The 14745-nt window shown below is 39.3% G+C and overlaps 1 protein-coding gene across 5 annotated transcripts in view; it reads right to left on the bottom strand.

The window, feature by feature from the left end:
• The window catches only part of LOC145987673 (putative 3',5'-cyclic phosphodiesterase pde-5), a 186460-nt gene that overhangs the window by 119013 nt on the left and 52702 nt on the right, over positions 1-14745 (bottom strand). For 4 of the 5 annotated variants that reach the window (XM_083122205.1, XM_083122206.1, XM_083122202.1 and 1 more), the window contains exon 1: positions 4668-4750. The exons of the other annotated variant lie outside the window; for it this stretch is intronic. In XM_083122205.1, coding sequence (XP_082978331.1) covers positions 4668-4743 — 76 coding nt within the window. In that variant the 5' untranslated portion in view covers positions 4744-4750. Of the gene's footprint in view, positions 1-4667; positions 4751-14745 lie in introns of those variants that run through there. 5 annotated transcript variants of the gene reach the window in all.

Raw genomic sequence — 14745 nt, forward strand, 5'->3', positions numbered from 1 at the left:
GTGTGAGGTTGTATACATTTTCACAGCATGTAGGGTCATGAGGGCGAAGAACTTTTCTGCATGACATTTTGCTTGCTGTGATGCTACGAACCTTCGAAAAATGGAATTTTGTATGTTGCATGCATGCAACCACGTGCATACCCACCCATAGATTTACGGTTGACACCGACATTACATATTTATGTCTAAAAGCGACTAAATGTGTAGTACGATATTGGTAGACTAGGCAAAGTCTTACAAAACTTGCGATTAATGTAAACACATCAAATACGATAAACAAAATACGTTTGTACGGTGATCAATGCATTATCTGAAGGAAAAGTAAAATCAGTGACTTCTCTTTGTTAATGTTTCTGCTGGCATGATATTGTTTCCATAGAATATTGTTGCATTTTAAATCAAAGATATATGCCTGTGAAAACCACGAGATTGTTCCACGGGGTTGCAAACAAACAGGATAGAAAATGCCGTTTTTGACAGCGTGTAGCATCAAAACGAGACCTCCATGAGCAAAGTGAATAAACTAAAAAAGTTTGTCTCAATGTTCTCTACCCACTGTGAAAGTTGTCGGCATTGTACAGCCACACCCTGTATATGTATGTAAAATGTTGCAGCAAAATAAACTTCGATGGATAAAACCTATAAAATTAAATTCCACTTATTTTCCTATGATCATATTGCACTGTATACTTTGAAAAAATCTAATGTTAAAGGCACGTCAGTGTACAGTCACGGAAACTTCTGGGCTGTAACAATCCCATTTCGATATTCCGAATTTCAGTTCCTGTGACGGTACATTTCAATGTCAAGCAGATCCAGTACCTATTAGCCTATGTGCTAAACATAATATTTGGATTCTTTGGCAGTCAGAAAGAGGATAGTATTGAAAGATTCTATTTCATGCTCTACGAAATATTCTTGCACGTTGGGATATAACGATATCGTCGCTTCATTTATTTTTGATGGAACGCGTCGCTGTGTTCCCGCTAAATCCACCAGTGTCATCGACATTTTTTAATGTGTCAAAGCATTTCTTTTGGGATATGCAAATAACTTAACTTCCAAGTCCAAGGTTTTAAATTGCACTGCGAATACTTTCTCCATTATTTGTGCCTGATCAGGTGTAATGTACCTGAAGTGTAGGGTTTAATGCGAGTGACCCCGCTGTTTTTCTATTACATAAACCGAAAAAATGCGATACGTTTAAATGGAATCTGTTTAGTACGAAAGGTGGTTTTCAAAATGAAAGTGTTGCTGCCTACATAACGAACAGTTGTGGAAACAGACGAACCTTTCGTTCTCACTTACCGGAATTAATTTAATCACAAAGAGAGTCCTGTAACAAAAGCAGCAGATATTGATTGCCCACCATATTTACTACAGATCCAGCAGCCGAGAAAAACACTGGGAGTTTTAGAGGCGAGATTATGTGGAGCAGTAAACTGTTCGCAGGATATCCAGATCAGTAAATCGGCACTATCACTCTGATTGAAAATTTCGACTATTGTAGTTCTTGTTTTCTCATGTTTTCTCATGTTTATGGTATGTATAATCTCGTTGTTCTTTGAATATATAAATACATGAACACCGATTCATCAAATAATGGCCACTTTGAAAATGTAATCACGTTAAAACCGCATACAGAAATGTGTGCGGATTATGCCCTACTTTGAAACTGAAATTATTTGAGGACTGTAACTGGTGACCTCTCGAGAACGCACACAAAAGTCTACGTCACTTCCACGTAGTAACTGCACCATTGCAGGTCAACGAGGCTCTGGCGTCTGAACCTACGGCCAGTATAATCTTCTGTAGGGCTGTGTTGTCCTGTGTTTGTCCTTATATGTGCTGCTGAGATGTTGATTTTAGTAACGATAAGGGGCTGGAACCCGTTTATTGTGACGGGTGAAAAATAGCCACAGTGCTGACACACCCAACACTTTCGATTCAATGAATCAGTCATGAAATTATTTAAATCTTGCGTCAAAATTACCTTTCAGATGCTGTGTCGGTCACGGTTCAAATTTACGCGCTATCATAACGCTATGTCCACGAGAGAAAAGGGAAAAAAAGAGTGTGTAAAGGGGCGATCCTTCTACATAGTACGCCCAAATTGTCAACCTCACTTCCACGTAGTACACCTTGGACTGCATTTTGCAGACTAACGAAGCTCTGGCGTCTGAACCTACGGAGAGTATAATCTTCGTAGGGCTGTGTGTGTGTTGTCCGGTGTTTTGTCCTTATAGTATGTGCTGAGTGCCCCTTTACAGCCTCAGCTTTTAACCCAGGTAAGGATATTTTACTTGCGAGACACGCTTCTATTTTTGTTATGATAACGGGTGTCACAGTTGCAAAATAGCCTAAGTGCTGGCGCACACAAACTTTTTAATTCAAATTCAAAAAGGGAAAAACATATATTTTAGTACTATACTATTATTTAAGTGCATCAGTTCACGTACTATCACTATATTATGCTAGATATTAAGGTGGTCAATGAAAGTAGATGCGGTAACCATCAACGTTAATTGACAATTATTTCTAGTTTTAGAAGCCCTTTCTATTCATCCTAGAAAGAGTAAAATCTCTTTGTATTTTCTACAGTTTCCTGAACTCTTAACACTGAAGCTCAAACGACGATTTCTGCTACTTTGTCGCTAAGATAAGGATGAATACGACAAAATTGTTGAAAGGACAATCACACATGGACAAAGCACAACATACGTCCAGACGCTAGATGAGATTGATTTGTTGTTTTAAGTCCACTTTATGCACAGTAAGGGTAATCGGGACTGGACCTACAGTTTAAAGTAGGATCCGAACCACTATGTGCCTCCACCGGGAATCGAACCCGGCACCCATTGATTACAAGGCGACGACGCTACCACTGCGCCATCGTGGAGGCCATCCAGACGCTAGAGACTCGTTAGTCTGCAAAATGCGGCCCAGGGTGGTCTACCTGGAAGAGGAAGTTGAAATTTGGGTGTCATCTCGTATTACGCGTAGATATGTTTTGCTTTTCGCTTGAAGAATCTTCAAAATTCATATTGAAACAACCTTTGTAATTTGTTATTTTTCATCGCTTTTCTGCCCATTCAGGCTAATCGCGACGTTATAAATGACTGAGGCATGCATAACATTTTTGAAGTGACACTTACAGCTATGATCAGGCTAGGACTTGAACACGGAATTTTCTGTGAAGACGTATGCCCAGAATTAAGGCGGCAAACCACTTTCTGCCTCCCACAAAATTCCTAAAGAGCAGATGTTATACGTATATAGGCTATTTACACTGGATACTGCCTTGGACCACTTTCGCTTGCTCAAACTCGATCGAATCTCCCACGCTCGAGCGTGATTCGCTCGAATATATAGAATATCAAATATAATTTCAATGTGACAATAATCCTACAAATATATGTATAAAATTCGTGCTGCTAGTTTCAGCCCATAATTATCTATTCGTTTTCATATATTGCTATGTATTGGCAAGATAGACTAAATTACATTTTAACATGGAGATGATGACTGTTCACTTCAGTTTCAATTTCACTGCGTCTTCACTTCACGAAGCATATTTGAAGGCACACCACAGACAAATTACGGTTGTACGTGAACTACTGGGCTTCCAGCGTATACCGATAGTTTGCCCGTTCGAGCGTTATTCGCTCGAGCGAAGAAACAGTCGTTTCCGTAGGCCATCTATCGTCATCCGTGAGAACTATTAGAAGATCGAGCAAAAAAGCCTCGATGGAGCACTCTAATTTACACATATAAAATATTATTTACGCCAATCTCGGCCTCCAAAATTTGGTGGTTGGAGTTATTGGTGAAGGTATTATGAGCCGACGATAACGCACTTGTTCATGTTGATTTGATTTGATTTATTTTACTTCGCTTTTCTGCCACTTTTGGCTAATCGCGAAGATGAGGATGACTGATGACATTACGAAATTGATTAAATGTCCGGCCTGGATTCGAACCAGGGACTCCTGGCGTCCTAGACAACCGGAAGATTGACATGAAAACATGCTTTGTGGCATAGTAAGAAATATTGTACTGCCAGTAATGACATTTAAAAACGAGCAAAAATTAGTTTCACCCTGAAGTGGTTTGCCCAGAAACCTCGAAATAGTGCTAGATTTCCATGTGCTGCATTGTGTGATATGTTGTTAAGGAGGTTTGGAGGGAGAGGGGTGAAACATCGCAGACAGGGATGAGTTTTGAGTTTTTAAGTCCAGTTCACGCACCGAAAGACTAATCGGTACTGGACCTACAGTTTAAAGCGGGATCCGAACCACTATGTGCCTCCACCGGTTATCCACACAGAGATGACAATGTACAGTCACAGGCAATAAAAATGGGGCACCTAGATCCTGAAATTCCGACTTTCCTGGGTGGAGTTATGTGTTGCCTAACTCTGAGGCGATAGTTGAATTTCCTATTGAAAATTTGCTATTGAAGTTGGCTTATCGCTGTAAAGTTAGGCAACACACAAAACGCGCTGCACGGAAAGCTGGTGTTTCACGATCTGGGTGTCACATTTTTATTGTCGGCACCTTTGTTCAGTTCGCCGTGTCAGAATCGTATAGAATCACACACACTACCAATTAACACGTGCGGTTGACATGTAAGTATTCATGCAAAACACACGACACATGAGAACTTACGGTCGATTCTAGGATTTCGCCACAGCTTGGATAGCCTGTCGCTGAGTATGGTCCACATGTCATTCTGCTGGCTCATTGCCACGGCCGTCTTCATTGCTCCTGCGACAGCATGCCGAGAGAGAAAGATCGACCGATTCCTCTGGACCACTCTCTCGCACTTCGGCAGATGATCGCCAGACGCGCTCCTCCAAACAGTACCGAATTCGTCCGCCTGGAGGCGCTAGAGTTCCTCGACCTTTTTTTCTTTTTCCGTCCACTCATTTTCCGCTCATTCCGCATGGATCTCTTTTTCCCATTTCAATCACAGAAAAATCTGCGTAACCAATTGCCAAGTCCTCGATTTTTAATGACAGTAACGCACTCTAAAATGGGTCTCACTAGTCGCACACCGTTTTGAGCTCCCTCGTTTAGTGATGCCACGATGCATATTCTCGTCAGGTTTAGTTAGCTTAACATAAATTATACCTTTTACATCAAGGCACGAAATATTAGTGTGTATTTTATGCTTAAAGACCTAATCCTAACAACGAAGGCATTCCGCGCTGACGTCACTCGACGAGGGAGTTCAAAACGGTTTTGCGACTACCGATGGCTTATACAGTATTTTAGAAAATTTAACTCGATTGGTGGATTCTTAATTTCAATTATTTTAATAGCTGACTCTAAAAAATTGTGAAAGCAGAATAGTTATAACTAGAGCATTTAGGTGCTGCACTTACAAAAAAAATGTTGGGCGCTTCCATATATGGAGTCTCGCATCTAACATATCGCCATATAGACCCATTTCGTGGTTCATTGTTCCCCCAAATTTGCACCTTAACATGAATTTTGCACCTATTCTGCCCTCAAAACATGGTTGCAGTCAGCGAATTAACGTAAAAATGTACGATTACATGTGACGTTCTGTAAATCGAGGGAATTGTTTTAAGAAATGGGAAACTTTTGCCTTCTGGGAGGGAAATTCTACGAAAAGGGAAATTCATCCTGACAGATCAACATAGAAAGGTACAGCATAATTCAGTACAACTCCCTCACTCCTTTTCTATTCGGAAACCAGCGCCAGGGATGATTGAAGGCAAACACTCAAGAATTCTCTACTGGTGAGTGTAGCCTATATGTACTCAAAGTATATATTCATTTCTGACAATACTTTCTTTGTAATGTTGAAAATGAAAAATTATGTGATACAAATGGACGTACTTAAGGTTTTCTTGAATTTTCTTGCACCTATTTTGGTTTTCTCTGCACATTTGTTTTTGTCCCTAAACGGTCAAACGTTGCACCTAAAGATCCGGAGTCTAGTTATAACTTAAATAAGTTCACACAATCAAAATCTAGGACATACATATCTTCATGAATTGCATACTGAATTCTAAACTACTCGTCTAATTCTGTGCCATACATTTCTTGAGATAGTTATTGTAGTGTTAATGCATTTTGATCAGGGCTAGGAAGTAGAAAAAAAATATTTTTTTTCTGGGCCTTAAAGACAATGTTAAACCTGATAGTAGTCAGTCTCCTTCAAATCCAGAAAATGTTGTTGTTATTTTGCATCTTTTATATTTTCCGACCGCTTTTTACCTTTAGGTCATTTTTCAGCATTTTTGATCATTTTTGTTGCATTTTGTATAATTTTTTAGGTTTACTTTTGCTCCTTCCCTGTTGTTTCGTGAATTTTAAATACATTTGCTAGCATAACTTACATCTGTTTGGCCGAAATATGGCGAAATGAATTGGGGTGGGGGAGTTGTTCGCTGAATATTATTCATTGTACTTGAATTCAGCAGAAATGAAAGAAAAAAGCAGGGAAATAAATATGCATACACCATCCATACTTGCTGATGTGTAAGTCATTGGCCTTCAGAATGTTCTTCCCGCTTTAAAGCGAATTACATTCGATGTGAAGTTGCTCTTGACCCCGAGGAGAGTCATTTGTTCCATAGCAGGGTTCTTCGGCCATCCACTCCTCCCAAAGGATAATGCCAGCGTCAGACGTTATCTTCTCAAGGGGAGGCAATCGATCACTTTGCAGGGCACGCAATCTCCAACCGGAGCCAAAGAGAGCTTAGGGAATAAAGTAATAAAATACTGGACTCATCAGATAAGACGTTTGCTCTCCTCCTGGGACAGATCTTGTCAAGCACGATGGACAATCCAGGCTTGATCATGTCCGATTTCCGCTCCATTTCTTGTAAGAATAATTCCATTACATATGCTGGGAGCATTGAATTAAAAAAAAAAAACTCTGACGTATTTCTCGTCAGTTAAGTGCTCCTAAGAAATTGCTCCGAAAATTACGGACGAAACATGCCAGTTCTTGGGAGAACTTCCTTATTTATGACTTATTTTGATTTTTGTTATTTAACGGCACTTTTATGACACTATCTACTAATAGGGTTGATGAGAATGAGCGATGATATGATGAAATTGATGAAGGGACACTCTGAAAGAACCTAGGACGGGATTCGAACCCGGGACAATTGGAGTCGTAGCGTGCTATTATAACAACTCCGCCACGGAGGTCGGCGAAACAGATTATTGTCTTACATTCTACTTGTTGATTTATAAAAGTATTTCCCCCCGAATGTTAGACGCTGTAGCTTCTTCCAAAACTGAACCTATTTATCCAATACCCATAAAAGCTCACTCACTCAAAGACAAATTCTCAACATAAAGGAGGCTTAGGAGCGAAAAAAAAAGTTTCATTACAAACCTCAAAATGTCGAGGTATTCCCAATCCTTGCAAGTCTTAAATGGCGTACAGGAGGGATGGAGGAAGACACCAATGTTGTGATCACGATGCCTGCAGCAAAGTTGAGACGAAATCAATGTTTTGCTCTTGGTTTTTCCAATCTCGGTTTGCCTGGTTTCGAAGACCAAGAAACACACTTCGCAGGAATATTTGGGCGTAACTTAAGGATTAGTTTGTTAAATGAAAGCTTTTTAACTATGGTGTGCTGTTGGGAGAATCTTACGGAGAGACAAATGTTTTGATCAAGCCATGTGATAAAATTAGACACTTTGATCTTAAATTTTCACAGCACCCAAATATTTGAAAGGACAGCTATGGAAATAAGCAAGGTGGTTACATATACGACTCGTATATCGGACTGAATCTAAACTTTGGCGAGATCGATGCACGAATTAAGAGATTTTCAAATGCAGGTTTTCTGCAATTTCTGCAACCTCTAAAGAAGCAGCCCTCGAAATAAAACCACAAATAGGCCACAGAAATTATATTTGCAACAAAATTATAAGCTGCATGTTATTCCCTTGGTGGGATGCCAAGTTTGATATACTAGTATTGAAATAGAATTTCTGATTCCACGCTTGTCTGCGATAAATCTCGAATAATATAGTGTAATATTTTCACAGTTACGCTTATTTAAGATCAGAGGAGTGACATATATATAGATATATACCACGCACGGCTTTGATCTTTCCAGAGCTCCAGTTTTCACATGATGAAAAATACAAGGTGCTTGGCATTTTCCCAAAATTTCTACGTTATAGATGCAGCATCATTTTGTTACGCCACATTATTTTTTTCCGGGGACTGAATTAAACTATGTTGCATGCAGAGGCAAGGTGACGACACACAGTGTCACCACTATTCGTACCGAGTGTAATGCCTGGGTACTATGAGTGTCTCTCACTCTCTCAGGGCGTGTGTGTGTGTGTGGTGGGGGGCGGGTGTGTGTGTGTTTGTGTGTGTGTGTTGGAGTGTATGTGTGTGTATGAGAGAGAGAGAGTGTGTGTGTGGGGAAGGTTGTGACGTAGTTACTTTCTTGATTTAGTACTAGCTTCGGTTTCTACTTGTTGCTTATAGCCAGGCTACTGCTTGATATTTTTGTTTTATTTAGGAAATCACTATTAGAGCAAACTACCGTATGAAACAACACAGTTTTAAGTATACTTTGAGACTAAATGCCTCTGTAAACTTGTATTTTGTTCCAAATAAAAAAAAAACAAGAAAAAAACAACAATGCATTAGGAGTTGTTAAGAACTACTCCCCCTGTCCCATAATTATTGTCCGGTACACCTTTGGTTGTTGTCTCATAATAATTGCCTGATATTCAAACTGTGACATTGGTGTATACAGAAGAAGAACATGAAACAAGGGAATGAGTCATACGACTTAACTACTCAAGGATCAGTACAAATTGTGCGTTCCATCTGCCTCTTCGTCTGTCATTTCTGTACTACCATTTTGGCATACCGGACTATAATTATGGGACAGAGGGAGTAATTCATTTACAGCTACCATTATTAAGTCGTAGAAGTGGCATTCACAGTTGTTCGATTTCAAATAAGTAACAATTACTGTAAGAGTTACTTTATATAAATTGTAGTTTTCCTTTACAATTAGTTTGGAGTAAAATACATCTAAGGTTTACAGCATAAACATTATCTTACAATCAGCACTTTTCTCTTTGTAGATAGTTGAATGAAGTAAGAAGAAATAAAGTAAAATATTATCTTTACACTGCATCCTGCTATAAAGGCACATTCTCGATCACGACAACAACTCAGTGCGATTAGCATCACAATCCAGAGAGATTTTACTACTTTCCTATACAGATATGAGATATTTAAAGCAAAAAGGTTATTTTTCATTTAAAGATCTAAATCCTCTACCTTTCCCATATTCTAGTCGATTCGGCATTGAGATAAAATCTTTCCACGGCTTTTCTTCTTGTATCCGCTTCAATTCGAAGTTTTTGCTCTCTGAAACACGTGTGTTCTTCGTCCATCTCTCTTCCCATCTATTTAATAAGCTTGCCTTCTCCATCTTAGTCTTATCTCCATCAGGAGATGCGTGAAAGTAAATCATCAAGTCCGATCTTAAATCAAAGTTTAATTCAAAGTAAATATTGTACTAGGCTCTTTCAGATAGCACGGTGGTTATCTAAGACTTTTAATCGGATTCTATTAACGGTAGGAACACATTTTTGAAATGGTTCGGACCCCACATTGAACTCTTAAATCGAGACACGATTAGCGTATCTATGGACTTCAAACAATATTAGCAAAGTTTTTATAATATATCTACTATATCTACTTTTCAAATTTTTCTCGTGGTATCTTCCTTCCGATTTTACCAGCTGTTGCTCATCTTCATGGTAATGCAAACATTTCTTTCTTAAGTGTTTCCTTAAAAATAGTTCTTCGAGGTTCCAGTGTGAGGCATCAAAAGTTTCAGAGAAAACGGAACGCATATGGCATTTCCTTTGCCGTACAAGACACGTATTCTCTGAATTGATTCCCCTGGGTAACAGATGGTGGAAGGGGTAAAAAAGAAAAAGCTTTCCAACTTTTGCAGTTCCTGTCTTCCACTGATCGAACTGTCCGACGGAAACAGAAGCAGCAGACCGTAATCCCATCCAGCATTACTAGAAAATACATTATGTTCCAATTCCTTTCTGTTTCTTCCCGCTTCCTTTTTCTCCTTCCATGGGTGAAAAGAAATATTGATTTCTTGTTCTCAAGGGTGTAAGGAAGGATTGACCCGAACAGAGATGCATTCTCTCGCACTGAAAGCTGGAGCATTTCTCACAGGTGTTTGTCACAGAGAAATCAACGCGTGTAATTGTCTTCGCCTATGTAATGAGACTTCTCATATTTGCCCGTTCTTGATATTTTCAAAATTCTCTACATTCTATTGTGCGATTTGAAACTTAGATATTTTAGAGCTGCACTTGGTTCCAGCGTGGTAGTAAGCAGTGTTGTAGTCAAGGGTATATGGCGGTATACGCCGTATACCATCTGGTTAACCTTACTCAATAGGGTATACCTTCTGCCTCGATGCCCTCTACATTCCATTACTGCAGTTTTTAGGTTTAAATGCAATCAATCATTAAAATACGTGCTTCATATTTTCTTATTTTAAGAATACCTTCGTTAAAACCCTTTTTTGCCAAGTATAGATATATCATTGCTATCATTATCACTATTCCACCATCAATTACGTTTTCTAGAAGATAAATGATTTCATCCATTTTAATGGAATCATAATCCAAAGTTGTTGGAAACACGGTCTCTACCTAAAGTTTCACAAAACTGAGCGTATACCCTGTGATAACACTGGTCTGCAAAGAAAATAATAATTTTCGAGCCCTGACACCATTCCTGCTGATTCTTATGTAAAATGACCTCCTGAATCCGAATATGACCCCCGTTTTCCCCCATCACCCACCGTTTTCGGGGGGAGCCACCCCACCTATTTTTATCACTTTTCGATAATTTGGAGGGATGAATAGGATTATTTTAGCCTTTACATTTCTTCTGAGGGGCTAGATAGGTGAAAAGTTCTAAAACATGAACATTTGTAGCAAGGAGATAGATTTGGGGGGGATTTGCCCCCTTAAATTGTAAAAAAAATCATTAAAAATGATCGATTTTTCCAGTTTTTTCGCAATTTTTTCACTTATTTTCTACATATTCTAGCTTCCAGCCCCCTCAACCTCCCCCAAACACCCCAAAATAATAAAAATATATAGCTACAATAATAAAAATATATAGCAACAATATTAAAAATATATAGTAACAATAATAAAAATATATAGCAACAGTTCGGAAGATTCACTGTACCATGCTGGCGCTCTCAATACCTCGCGGGAACAGGTTTGCATAGGAATTTTCATGCTTTGACAAGTTTAAACTTGCATTGCTCTTGTCACTATAGTCCTGCACTGTAATCCTTATCTTCCCTCAGTATAGGTGAACGCTTAGGAGTAGGACCCCGAATGAAGGCTGACGCAGGGACGGGGAAGGTCGGCTAAAAGGTACCTGTAAATCAATGCCATTTGCTGTGCCCATGGTTTGGCGGGAACCTCGCTGTCATCTCACAGATTGTTACTTTTGTATGACTTCCATCGTCGGGTTATCTAGCAAAAGTAAGCATACAATTCAGTATCCTAATATCCCTTCAGCTCTAAGACCAGTTCCTCGCAACGAATCTTTGCCAATCCCAGTGCCCCCAAAAACCTATACTCTAGAGCCAGAGATGGATTTGAAAGCCTTTGAGCCACAGCCTGGACCATCAAATGATACGTCCACCGATGATGAAGAGTGTTCTGCTTATTCAGCTCATCGACAACCTCACCTCGTTACTCAGTCGGAATTGAATGATCTCGTCAGGGATTTGGAGTTACCTAAGAGTAAATCTCAACTTCTTGGATCTCGACTTCAGCAGTGGAATCTCTTAGAAAAGGGCGTAAAAATCTCTTCTTACAGGACCAGGCAGTCAACCCTGAAATTACTTTTTTCGGAAGATGAAGGCTTAGTGTTCTGCCCTAATTCAAATACATTGATGATAGAGCTGAAGATGTCATGAGACCCAGACAAATGGAGACTGTTTATAGACTCATCAAAGACGAGCTTGAAAGTTGTCCCGTTGGCCAATGGGAATGAGTTACCGTCAGTCCCGGTTGCATACTCTGTGGATATGAAGGAGACGTACGAAAACATCAGGCGAATCCTTGATAGGATCAGTTATCATGATTATAATTGGCAACTTTGCGCTGACTTGAAAGATGTTGCTCTACTCACGGGCCTGCAATCAGGCTTCACAAAATACTGCTGCTTCCTATGCGAATGGGATAGCCGAGCCCGAGACAAACATTACATCGTACGGAACTGGCCTCTGCCAGAAAGTTTTACTCACGGTCAGAAAAATGTCACTCACGATCCTCTGGTCCCGATGGAAAATATTTACTTGCCGCCTTTGCAAATCAAACTCGGATTGATCAAACAGTTTGTAAAATCAATGGACAAGACAGGTGATGCATTTCAGTTTTTGAAAACAAAATTTCCTCGTCTCAGTGAGGCTAAAATCAAGGAAGGAGTTTTCGTGGGCCCCCAGATAAGACAACTTTTCCAAGATTCGACGTTTATTGAACACCTGAATCGAAAAGAAAAACGAGCTTGGCTTGCATTCCAAAACGTGTGTGACAACTTTTTGGGTAATAACAAAAGTGATGATTATGTCGCTCATGTCGAGGAATTGTGTCAGCGTACAAGGCCATGGGGTGTAACATGTCTCTTAAAGTGCAAAAGTGCATTTACTTCACTCACACCTCGACTTCTTTCCTGAAAATTTAGGAGCAGTTTCGGATGAACATGGGGAACGGTTCCATCAAGACATCAATAAGTTCGAGAGGAGATTTTCAGGGAAGTGGAACGCGAGCATGTTAGCAGAGTACTGCTGGTTTTTGGTACGAGAAACTTCTACCTCAGGGTACAAAAGGAAAAGAAGCACCAAATAAAGGTACTTATCTTATTAATTTATTATTCTCTAGATTTATTATTTTACCTTTTATTTATTATTCTTTACAGCTGAAATATTCTTTTCACCCCTCCAAATCAAAATCATGGATATAAAATATCATGCTATATATATTTTTATTATTGTTGCTATATATTTTATTATTGTTGCTATATATTATTATTGTTGCCATATATTATTATTGTTGCTATATATTATTATTGTTGCTATATATTTTTATTGTTTGGGGGTGTTTGGGGGAGGATGAGTGGAGCTGGAAGCTAGAATATGTAGAAAATAAGTGAAAAAATTGCGAAAAAACTGGAAAAATCGATCATTTTTAATGATTTTTTTACAATTTAAGCAGGCAAATCCCCAGCCCAAATCTAATTCCTTGCTACAAATGTTCATGTTTTAGAACTTTTCACCTATCTAGCCCCTCAGAAGAAATGTAAAGGCTGAAATAATCCTTTTCATCCCTCCAGATTATCGTAAAATGATAAAAATAGGTGGGGTGGCTCCCCCCGAAAACGGTGGGTGATGGGGGTAAACGGGGGTCATATTCGGATTCAGCAGGTCATTTTACATAAGAATCAGCAGGAATAGTGTCAGGGCCGATTTTCATGCAGACCAGTGTAATTTCGGGACTACATCACTGGTAGTAAGAACTCAAATATTATAAGGAGTCGAAGTTAAAGAGAAGCAGGTCACTACATTTGTAACCATGCTTAGTGCCATAAATTTAGAGGTTTCCGTATGAGTTTTTGCAGTTGTTAGGTACTCTGGAGAACAGATATGAAGCTGCAGTTAAGCAAAATCGGCCGAGAAGATGTTAGACATAACATTTTCACCCGCCAATTCAAAAGTAACGTATTGTAGATAGATTGATTTGGTTTATTTCATTTCACTTTCCTGACAATTTTGGTTAATTGCGAAGATCAGGTTCAGTGATCACATGATGAAATTGATGAAGAGACAATCACAAAGAACACTCATGCCCTGGCCGGTATTCGAATACGGGAACCCTGACGTAGTTTTTTTTGTTTGAATTTCGTTTAAAATGCTCTGGCGCTTGGACTCTCAGTCAGGATAATCCGTATTGGGATCATGTCCGTTGTTTGTCTTGAGTGACGCATTACAGCCTCAGCTTTTAATCTAGGTAAGAAGATTTTAGTCCTCAAAGACAGGGATGCCCACAGGGAGGATTCATGAGGCGCCTGCGTCATGGGAATTTTTGGGGGGAGACAAAATTTTATACCAATTCTCTATAACTTCACACAAAAATGGGGGTTTGTTTCTTTGAGTTATTATTGATTTTTAGTTATGGTTATTATGCACAGTTCTTTCTACCTACCTGGGTGATCGCAACGATGAGGTTGAAATGAAACACCACCTCTTATGCCTTCGTAATCTGTTTGGAAAGCGAGGAGGGGGCGCTCTGCTTGCATTAATTGAAGAATAAGATTCAGTACACTAACAATGGCAGTGAGCCTGGGCAGTTTTGTACGATTTTTGTTAGGAAACATGAAAGTGAGCCTCAAGTACCTTAAATATACGTACATACTACATTACTTTAAATGTCTATATTATATTGTTCCGCAAATTTTGTCTCACGAAAAAAAATTAAGTAAATAATTCGGCATAGGGGGGGGGGGAGGATGTTCTACCTTTTTCGGGGGGAGTGCGTCTTAGGCCTTTGGGGGATGAGCACCCCTGCTCAATGACAGTATAGTTTTAGTTCTTGTTAAGTAATGACTGAACGAATTAGTTTTATAAACTCAATAACTTAGTTTTTAACACATATCTTATTT

Source organism: Lepisma saccharinum, chromosome 5 (genome assembly GCF_977018435.1).
Source record: "Lepisma saccharinum chromosome 5, izLepSacc3.1, whole genome shotgun sequence".
Taxonomy (NCBI): domain Eukaryota; kingdom Metazoa; phylum Arthropoda; class Insecta; order Zygentoma; family Lepismatidae; genus Lepisma; species Lepisma saccharinum.